Raw genomic sequence first — 11351 nt, forward strand, 5'->3', positions numbered from 1 at the left:
CTTCCTGTACTTTGGAGGCTGGCATGGCCAAACCAAAGTCAATTAATTTCACTCTGAAGGGCTCATCTTGGTGGTTGACGAGCATAACGTTGTCAAGTTTCAGGTCTGTGTAAAGGAGGCCGATACCCTTCAGGGCGTCGAGTGCTACAAGTAGCTGACGGGTTATAGGACGGATTTCATTAAGAGTCAATCGTTCCTCTCTCTGTTTTATCAAATGCTGAAGACTCCTGTCTAGCAACTCAAAAGTGATGCAAGACTTGTCATCGTCTATGAAACTGTCCATGAATCTCACCAAGTTGTTCCTCTCTGGGTCAAGTGTCCTGAGCTTTTTCAGCATTTCTACTTCGTCGTCATAATCATTGTCGCCTTTGAGGATCTTTATGGCCGTATTCTCATTTGTATTCATATTGACACACTTGGCTACTTTGCCAAAACATCCTTCTCCAATAAACTCCAATACTTTGTATCGTACAGACTTGTTGCAGAGTATGAAAAGCTCTTTTTTCTGCAATGGTTTCGGTGAGGTTGGAGTTTCATAGTCAGATTCCATGCAGTATGATTCCTCACTGCTGGAGTTGTCCATATTTGTGAAAACCTCACCTGACTTTGTGCAGATGAGTCATTGTACTGGGGGTAAAACGTTTTTTCAAAATTAGACAGATGCTCACAACTTCAGCTCTCAGGAGCTCTGCAGTGGCCCCTTCTGTTATGCTCTGAGTTATGGAATGCCTCCTATTTCTAAAGAAGACTGATGAGATCACATGACAGGCATGTAACCATAGCAACCAATTTACGTCATCAAATGGTTTCTATGGTTACATTCCTGCAAAATACGTCATCATTTTCTCCAGTGTCTTGCGTTTGTCTGTGCCACAAATTGTCGGAAATGAACCATGACGTAGGCGGAGAGCTGGCGGAGGTGCGAATGGCCCGAATTAGCATATGAATGCAGCGAAACCGCGGGTGGCCGAGCCGAGCGGGCTTGAATATCCTTACTCCTTATTGGATGAAACCACAACCCACTAACAAATAAAATCACTCGTGATTGGCAGCAAAACCACACCTGGGCAGACCAGGCTTGAGTTTCCTTGTTCATGATTGGATGAAACCACAACTTTCAATCACTCGTGATTGGTTGGCAGATCTGTCGCTGTTGGTCACCCGCCTTATTTTATTTATATATATATTATATCATATTATGCTGTATATTCATTTCATTGTTATCCTATGTAGGCTACTACACTATTATTAGGATACCAACCAGGACGTCAATGAATTTATAGAGAAAATGAACATTTGACACATGTTTATGCAAAGAGAGCTTTATTAACAACACACAAACAACAACTACATACAAAGTGAGGATCTGCCCACACTTGGGTAACGGCGGTTTAAAAACTACAGCTCAGTAAACTGTCCGTTTGCCTCCTCGGGGTCGTTGACCGTCACTGGCGCCGTGTTTTCCGAGGCAGGTCTGTTGTGCAGGCGGCTCGTGTGCGTGTGGCGACCGTACGATCCACCCGAGACGCCGCCAACAACGCCGTCCCCTCCGCCCGACGCGAGCTCCACGGTGGCGGATTTCCACCTCGTCATCAGCCAGCTCACTTTGTCTCGATTCCAGCAGCTGTAAAAACAACAATGAATCAGTACTGTGCGATGCGTACGGACACAACACATCGATCAATGCACCTGAAACAAGTCAGCAAATAAACTCTGACCCGCTTTCTTCTCGCTCGACTCCGCGCTGAATCCTTCGCAGCTTCCTTCGCAATGAGTGTTTTCCGCCTGAACCTGAAGCTCCTGCGTCCCGTCTCACAATACGTCTCACAGGCGGCTGGAAAACAATTAAATGTGTGGTATGAATACAAAAAAAACCAAACGCAAGTCGCAGTAACATTTAACAAGGAAGGAGAAACAGTGTCACTTACACACAAAGAAAACGCACTTTAATAAAGCGGGTTCTGCTCACTTGTAAGGCTACTAGGCTACTCTTAGCTTAGCTTGAGGCTACGCTACTCTTAGCTTAGCTTGAGGCTACGCTACTCTTAGCTTAGCTTGCAGTCATCGAGCGTATTCTTACCGCTATCGTGGGATCGTGCGCCCGTCTCCTCTCCTTTGAGTCGGTTCCTCTCCTCCATGGACACAAACCCGCAGAGTCCCGAACGCTCCAGTGGAGCGAACCGCTCGTTGATATCGGCGGTTTGTTGTTGGAGTTGACGAGACGATCCACTGAGAGCTTTCAGCTGCTTCTTCTGTCTGTCTGCGGACCGGCCGAAAGTTGGTGACCGCGGAGAGGAGTTGAAGGCGAGTTGAACGCGAGACGTCGTCCCGCCATTATTCACGAAGCAGTAAAAACCAAACAAAGGAACTGGAGATACAGTTCTTCTGAATGTAGTAACACGCTCGTCTTGCAAGTACTGCTGTCTGAGTCGTGCCTATGACCTCACACGTGATTGGACGAGGAGTCTAAGGGTCCTCCAATCACATACGAGGTTATTGTTATACGGAAGGACCAGTATTTTAGGAAGACAAATGGTTGCGACTTTGAAACAGCTGATATGCTTCATGTAAAGCAGTGTTTTGGTGTCAGCAGAACGACTTTCCCTAGAAACTGTACAGTGGTGCCTCTTCTCCATTCCACCAGACACTCCTGAGTCTGACAGACATGCAATGTTGACAATGTATCATCACATGTACCCTTGTGTCACTGAGGTGGAATGTTTTGCCGTGACTTGTAAACGGGTAACATATATGAATGTAACTTACTCAATCGATAGATGCAGAGCATAAAGGTCAGCATGTGTTCATGCTAAGTGGTGTGGAAACACAACAGTTTTGAGGAACCCGTCCTTCTAGCAGAACTACGACCAGCCATTATAAAGCAGTTTATAGTTGTTAATGTTGTGTCAAAGGGTACGGCATTTAAACATGTTCTTGCACAAGTTTCCTGGCTTCATCTCCACCCGGACAGACATTTTTATGGAAAGCCAATAGAAGTTTGGGGCTTGCAGGGAACAGACACGTCATACAGCATCATTTCTGCCAGTTGAGCGCATTGCTAGAAGATGTGTGGTTAATACATCCTCTGTGCATTTAAGTAAGACCAAAGCAAAGGTCACTGTAGTCCTGCCACTATGCACTGTAGTTGAGCTCTAGCAGACTGTGATCTCTGCAGACCCCTCATGCTGATTCAAATGTTGTTTGCATGGAATGCTCATTTTACCTTGATTAAAACTCATTTTTTAAAGAAGTGTTTTTGTGTATCTTTTTTACATAACATTTGCCTTTGCTAATGGCGTACACAGTAATCTAGCATATTTTAATTAAATAAATCAATTCAAGCTCAAATGTAAGAGTCTATAATCAGGCTACTGAGCCTGATCTATTTGTACCAGACATTTTCTTACCTTTAAAAAAAATGTCACCTGGGCTAAAACTGCCTCTGCGACCCTGATTTGCATTTGTATAGCTCACAGCATTTTCATTTACATGTCAAAGCCTCCCCTAGAATTAGGAGGAGGGGGGTCATGGGGGCACAAGGGAGGCCCACGTCAATTTATGACAATTTAACAGCCGCAAACCTGAAATTCCACGACAATTTACAGTGCCGCATACTGCCGAAAATCCCACTTTTCATGCAGTGGCAAGATCAAAGAGTGATGACACTATGTCGGATGTCATCAAATTGTTTCTATGGTTACATTCCTGCAAAATAAATGCTTTATTTTCTCCACTGTATCACACACAAAAAAACTATACTTTAATATTAGGAATCAACAAAAATATCCCAGACCGCTATGCTATGAACACAATTTACTTATCTTTTTCTTTTAAACGCGTGCATTAATATTTTTTGAAAAATATTGATGAAAAGCAACAGTGTCGATGCACGGGGCAATAAAGTCTATGATAAATAAATAAACAAACCAACAACTTCCACACACAAAGACGCGACTCTCTAGGTCGTCTTCTGGCGGTGAATTGCTCTGCAACACACGCAAGACTTTTAGAACCATGAATTGAAAGGAGTGCGTCGACGCAGAAGCCTGCGCCAGCCTTAAGTTATGCATCTTTAAATTTGGGCGCTTTTGTACCGCTGACAAAAGAAGCTCAACCCTTTGGCCGTGCCGAGTGCAGCGGTACATGTGCTTACAGAAGACGCTGCGTGAGGCGCTATGAATATTTCAGTGTGTGTGGGCAGGTTACCTGTATGGGAGTGCGGCTACATAAAGTGAGAGCGCATCAGCGTCTGAGCGCGCGGAAACGCAAACACACACACACACACACACACACAAATAAGTTGTACTTCTTCAGGCCGCTAATTTCATAAGATACGGTCGATGGTGCTGAAAGGAGAGCTTCAACTTGTGCGGCCATTTTCAATCCAGGTTCCTTCATATATCAGGATAAAGGCAATGCAGACTCCCGTCACAGCCGCTGTGGGGGGCTTGCGCTGGGCGTGGTGGTGGGGCGGTCTCACCTGTGAGCTCTCCAAAGCTGCTGCTTCTGCCTGGAGCTGTCTGCTTAGTCTCTCCACCTCTGCCCGTCCGGTGCTGACGGCGTGCAAGTTGCCTATGTCTATGTCATAGTTGTACTTGATAAATGGGCTGGCTAGTTACTTCCTGTTAGAAACAAGACTGCACACTGCTACAGGTGTCCTGGATCAACTGGAGTAGCTGCAGTAAATAAAGACAGATAGTTATTGAGGCTCTTTAGCTGATGAGCCTGAGCTCAACAAGGCTGCACTGCAAAGTGTGATTAGACGTATCGCTGACATGTCTGCAGACATCGAGAGCGTGGTTTCAGTTATCGGTGTACTTTCATGACATTATGTAATCCCCTTTGAGTGTAAATAGAAAAAAGTATCTCCATATTGATAAGCTACTATCGGTGAAGTCCTTTGACTACCGCCTGCTTTCAGCGTATCCAACAGCAGAGCTCACCTGCTGCAGGTGGTCATGGATGTGCTGGTAGGTCTTTTGGAGTTCCTTCGCCCCGGTGACCTTCATTCTCATCTTGTCAATGTTGTTCTCCAGCTGCCGTTTGCGCTGATATTAAGTAAATGAAGGGAAAAGGCCGTAGTGTGTTATCAACAATATGACGGGACAACTTGAAATGTAAGGCCGGGCAAGGCAAGTGTATTTGTAGAGAACATTTCAGGCCATTCTAAGCGTTTCACATTAAACGGTTAAAACCATAGAAATGAATAGAAAGGGGAAATTTAAAAACAATTAAGAAAATGGATTGAAACATAAAACAAGTTAAACAAAAAGCTTAAAATAGCTTTATGTAACTAAATACATCTAGCGTGAGCTGGACGTCCAGCTTGGTGAGACGTGCGTCGCATATTTAGTTGATAGTACATTTTTACAAAAATAGTCAAGCAAATTGGAACATGTCGGTGGGGGCGAACACCAAATGATTGAATGTGTAGTTAAAACTTGTCTCCGCAGGGGAAGTACCATCCGGTACAGAGCGGGGCGACGATGCAGCAGCACATCTGGAGTGGATGCTCCAGATACAAAAATGGACACTGCATTTAGAGGAAGTATTCAAATCAATATGTGTTTGCTGGGGGGGGCAATGAATGCAATAAAAAGGTAACAAAACAAATAAACCACTCCAAGAAATTTGATAATCAAACGCAACATACATATTTAAAGTGTCATACATTTGGCTCTATATATTTGTGGATGGTAATGAGGTAGGAAACGCTTATTAAAAAAGGCAGAGCTCGGCTGTGTGGGGATCGAGATTTATATTGCACTCAGACCAGTTGATTTATAACAGAGGTAAACAAACCTTACCTTTCACAACGTACCTTTAATGTTCCAGCAATTTACTTGTAAATGTTTAAGGTTGATTTATTACTAATGTTAAACACAGACTTGCACAACAAAAAGCAGTTGTAGTTCCTTAATGTGCAACTCTGTGACAAAACAGTTTTTATTTTATTTGCATCATGAGGAATATTATCAGAAGCACCAAGGAAACTCAGACGATACAGTGGTATTTTTACGATAAAAAACTTTACTGACTTAATCACGTTTTACTCTCAACTCGATACAGAACATGGGCTGTAATACAGACTGATACACAGATAAGTAAATGTCTAAACTTCGCTCATAGCTCATTGGCTATTGCTGTGTTATTACAAATTATGAAAATCTGTTGACTAATGTTTCCATTTTAAAAAGAAAGAAAAATTACATAATATATACCAGTTAAGCTATCTCACACATTAACATCTTACCAAGTGCTTTGTGATTTTAATTCCTAAAACAGCAATGGCAAGGATTATTATTGTGGCTTCCTCGCACAGCAGGAAGCGGCCGATATTTCAGAAGAATCAGAATCACCCGAAAAACGAAGCAATTAATTTTAAAAATGCTGTTACAAGCACATTTTTTTAGGTTTATTTTAAATACTGGTCATCCAAGCCTGGATTTAGAGACCAAAGTCTGAACAAAGAATTAAGACATTGGATAAGTGGAACCAGATGGGTCTGGAACCGCAGGCATATTATTAACCGAATATCTTGAAATCAAAAAACTATTTTAAAAAAATGGAGGAAAATATTGAAAACTCAATGAATAAGGTTAAAAAGTCTTACGGTCCGACACCAGTTTGTCTTTCAAAGTTGAACGAACTGGGAAGGGCAGGTGCCACAAAGTAGTTCACGTCATCTATAGTCATGGGGAAACAGACCTCCGGGGGGCTTTGAGGAATCATGTCATCCATCTTATTCACATCACAGGACAAAGTCAATAGTGATGATGGGCGGCTGTCAAAGAAGGACCGTTTCTTTTTGGGGCGGAATAATAAACAGGTGACACGGGGAGCAGCATCGTGCCAACATACAGGAGGTCGGATTCAATTGGCTTCACTTGTAACCCAAACCCTGTCGACTGAGGAGGCAAAAGAGGGGGACGGTGATGGACAGACAGATAAACTGAAAAGAAAGAAAACAGGTATAAAAAACATAGTTAAACATGAAAACGCTGCTTGTCAGAGCCACAGAACATGTGAAGAAATACAAATTCAAATGTGACATCTCAGAGCTCTTATCAGTGTTAGAATGGAAACAAAAGGAGAAAGCACTGTGTCATGTCACAGGGTAATCTCAGCTGCAGCTATACAGAGAACATTTGCGTATTCATTTTGGTTTTACGCGCCACAACTTCACTCTGCCGCCGCTCTAATCCACGTCCTATTGATGTGACCCGTGTGTGCACGTAGACACCAGCTGGCGCGCGTAGTGGAGCACAGAGCAGCTAAACGGATATTTCCCTCAGGTAACAACTTGTCGTCAGGAATTAGTACTATTTCTTCTTAAATCAACTGTGAAATACACTAAAATTAAGTATCTATCATCCAATTTGTTTCTCGTCTCTTTCATATTTTTTGGTGTGGACCTCTGGGCCTTTTCCTGCAGATCACCACCTCTCTACTGAATTGACCTCTTTGTCCCCTAAAGGTCACATGACTGGGAGGGGAGCCGTCTGTCAGTGTGTGTCTGACAGTGAACTTATCATTTTAGTTTTGGCTCCAATTATTACTACTGGGTCGAAAAGGACCGGAACAACACAATGGTCATAATTTCAACCAGAGCATTTTATAATTTAGTGAAAAAAATGTTTTTGTTTTATTTTGTTGGAAAACAGATCCCTGACAAAGTCAAAAGGCCTTGATGCATGAAAAAAATAATTGATCAGGTTCTTTTATGCATTTAAAACCCCAAACGGGTCGGTGCCGACCCTAACAAGGCTCACAATTTAGCTATATATCCCTTTTCTTTATATTTGTATGTAGTAGGGACCCACGCAACATGTTTCATACTTGATGTGAAACAGAACTATAGGTTTTAGTTAGCTGAGCTGTTGAATTCTCCCTTCTCAGACTGAAGGAAATAAGATGGATCGTACCTGCAGGATGAACATGGCGGCGACGCCGGCGCCTGTGCTGCGATAGTTTCCTGAAAACCAGTCCCTCAGTTTCACCAGACAACCCTGAAAGACAAAGCGTCTGCGGTGATCCTTCACAGCAGGAAATGAAACACGCAGAGTAGGAAAGCGTCCGGGACAGAAGGAACGGGACGGAGGCTGGCGTTGTTAAATCACAGACACTGCACACTACGGAGAAGCACGGAAACGGGTGTTTGGTGCAGCGATGGTCGTGGAGGTGACCTCTTCCCAGTAGGTGCGCGTGAAGAGGTCACAGGGGTCCTTCCTACAACAGGAGATGGGCACGTCCCCTTTCCAGTCTGCCACACCGTGGACTCCACAGCACCTGAACTGTACCAGAAAAACACCCAACAGCCTTTCAGAATAAGCCCCTCTCTGCCACTCCAAAGGATTTCAACTGAAGCAGTGAACATTTGGTTGAGGTGCAGACTTTCACCGTTAAATCCACCAATATAACAGAAACGCCACAGTTTAGGACCCAGTTTACCAGGTGCTGGACGGCATCGAAGTCTTCTTTGAGGGTGGTGTTGATCTCTGAGCCCGACTCTCTGTAGATCTCCAGGCTCCGCGTCAGGTCTTCTTCAAAGTACGTGTGGATCTGCAGGGGCAGACGAGGCGTTATCCGCAGTGCGCCGCTGCCCGATGGACATGAAAAGACATCGCCGCAGTACGTGCTGGACGAGAGGACAGCGGTAAGGTGTCCCACGACCAGCCCAAAGCAGTTTGAGGGGGAAAATATTCGCCAACAGTGTAACACAACTCCCTGGGAAAGTGTCGAAAGGCTCTTACCTCTCTGCTGTAGACCAGGAAGACACAGGCCATGGCCAACTCCACCAGCATCAGGATGAACAACAGGACGAAGAACTGCAGTCGGGGAGAATCACGTTCAAGCGCGAGTGACTTTGGAGTGAGAGTTGCAACCGGTTATCAGTATCAGGTCAGTATCGGTCAGGCGAGTCTGTGTCGCCTCGTGATGTCATTCATCAGCTCTTTTAGGCCGTAACGTGCTGAGGCGTCTCTGTAGGAGTCTCTGGTTTTATTGGAGCCAGAAGTGACCCCCCCCCCCCCCAAAAACAACACTGAAAGGGTCACAGGCCAAACGCTGCGTCCATCACAGTAAGCCCGCCCTAAAGCTTTATGGTCTATTTGACTATAAACGGACCATTGTTTACTAAATGAACGTCATGCTGTTATCAAGAAGCTGTTTACAATGTAAGTAAAATTTGAAGTGGGGTCATTTTCCCATCACACCTCTTTCTACAACCACGGCAGCTTTTAGGACACTTGCTCGTTGGGCAGGAGGTTGCGTCCCAACAGCAAATTTATAATTCACATGGCAACAGTGAAACGGGTCTCGTAGTTTACAGGCTACATTCCTTTCTAGAGTCCCACGTGTCATTTGATCAGAGCTTATCGGTATCGGCGCAGGCGGGAAAAAAACGAAACCCGATCACCGGGTCGTCGGCGAGTACGACGTGCACGTGGGTTAATGTTAACAGACGGACCGAACCGACGCGAACACTCACGTTGACGAGCATGCAGCGGTTCTCCTTCATGGCCCCCATCACTCCCAGGTAACACACGCAGCAAATGATGGTGCCGGTGGCCACCACGGTGTTGGCGGGAAAGATGGGCCAGAAGGTGGTGATGAGGGAGGAGAACTTGGAGTTGATCATCTGGAACTCGCCCAAGGCCACCGTGAAGGCGGCGCACAGCTGCAACGTGCACAGAGCGGAGAACTGGTTATTATATGCAGATGTGAAGCAGGCACGTGCACAGGTAGACCCCCGGTGGGGCTCAAGCACCTGCCCCTTTGCCCTGGATGAGAAAAGTGCCCCACGTTTCCCTCATTCATCCATATTTCAGAATAAAAAAATACTCTCTCTGGCATCAATTCCCCCCAAATGTGTTTTGATATCTGACGGGGCATTTATTTCTTGTGAGAATTTCGCCCCAGCATGATGATGATGATGATGATGATCCTCTTCCTCTTAGTGCTCGCACAGTGCTGAGCGGCAAACGGCTGCAGCATCGGAGAAACAAGGGATGACGTTGTTTGGTGATAAATGAACCACGTCATTAGCGCCGCTGAAAACATTACGTCACAACTGGCCTGACGTTTGCTAAAAAAATAAACAAATAAACGAAATGTCGAAGCCTCGTCGAGCCGTTTACGGACGTTTGTCATATTTAACGGAGAGGGAGAGATACAGGCAGGCAGAGAATAGACAAGTTCACTAGTTTAGTTTGATTTAATTCAATTATTGAAAGTATTAAGTTGAGCTACATGACAGTCTGGTGACGTATATTGTTCTATATTAATTGTGTAATGCTGCTTATGCTTCAACTGTCAGAAAACAGTCAAATAAATGTGTGTGTGTGTGTGTTGTCTTGATAGAGATTAGGTAAGTCACTCTTACTTATTTATCTCAATTACACAATTTGCAGCATAATGCCAAGAAATGTGTCTGTAAAGCGGAAGGACAGGGGAAATCCTACTGTGTTCTTCATTCATTTATTTTATTATTAGTATTTTTAATTTCATGAATCATTTTGCCCGTTTGTTTTGGTTCGAGCACCTGCCCCCCCACAAAATGTCAGTGCACGTGCCTGATGTGAGGGGAGGTTGGGACAGCGCGGCAGTGAGACGTTCACATCCGCTTCTTCTCATTCAAGCATCACTGCATCAAAGTCACACAAGGATCCAATAGACTAAAACCCATAATAATAGAAGATACATTTCATTCAATGTCCCTGTTACATTAAAGAAGGCTGTTGTTTCGTTGTGAAGTCTGCATGTCCTACGCGTCGGTACTTACCCAGCACAGGAAGTTGAGACTTATCACCAGAGTTTTCAGGTGCTTCACACAGGAGCGCTTCATCCTTCCTGACCGTCCCCCTCAGAGAAGAAAACCCTAACAAGACGATCCGCAACGGCGCACAAGTTGGGGTGCGTTACGGCTCCACGTTACAGCTGCATGCCGGAGGACGTGCTTGGAGGGAACGCTGTCCTGCTGCAGTCGACGGGTGTTTACAGAACACCAGTGTTTGATGTGGCAACACCGGGCCGTCATCGGGTGACCTGTTCACGCTCCACTTCATCATTCTTATCGCCCCGCTCTTATCTCCGTGGTTAACCATTTGTTGCAGGTTCGCACTGTACACGTGAGACCGGGTTTCGTTAAAAGACGGTTGGGGATGTGCGGACGCATCGTGTAGCTGCTCATCCATCACAGTGAAAGTGTCTCTTACCCTGAAGTGTACACTTGATCCAGATCGCACCACAGAAGACACGCTGACAGAGAAAGGAGTCCGGGAGAAAAAGACAGATAATTTGAAATAAATGTAGTTATTGGGAAAATGTTCAACATTTAACTAAAGAACTTG

General features: G+C 44.8%; 1 protein-coding gene and 1 long non-coding RNA gene across 2 annotated transcripts; both read right to left on the reverse strand.

Moving 5' to 3' along the window:
- Positions 1-1306: 1306 nt before the first annotated feature.
- LOC144386338 (uncharacterized) lies at positions 1307-2461 on the reverse strand. The gene is made up of 3 exons (XR_013452041.1): positions 2081-2461; positions 1719-1834; positions 1307-1624 (listed from the first exon to the last, which is right to left on the reverse strand). It is a non-coding gene; the product is annotated as an uncharacterized LOC144386338 (long non-coding RNA).
- A 3551-nt stretch (positions 2462-6012) lies between these two features.
- Positions 6013-11259, reverse strand: LOC120830940 (leukocyte surface antigen CD53-like). The gene is made up of 8 exons (XM_040195974.2): positions 11217-11259; positions 10784-11121; positions 9491-9679; positions 8754-8828; positions 8452-8562; positions 8187-8294; positions 7926-8009; positions 6013-6952 (listed from the first exon to the last, which is right to left on the reverse strand). Exons 2-8 carry the CDS (start codon positions 10844-10846, stop codon positions 6884-6886), a joined length of 699 nt encoding a protein of 232 aa, XP_040051908.1. The 5' UTR covers positions 10847-11121; positions 11217-11259; the 3' UTR covers positions 6013-6883.
- Positions 11260-11351: the final 92 nt, after the last annotated feature.

Source organism: Gasterosteus aculeatus, chromosome 13, assembly GCF_964276395.1.
Source record: "Gasterosteus aculeatus chromosome 13, fGasAcu3.hap1.1, whole genome shotgun sequence".
NCBI classification, from domain to species: Eukaryota; Metazoa; Chordata; class Actinopteri; order Perciformes; family Gasterosteidae; genus Gasterosteus; species Gasterosteus aculeatus.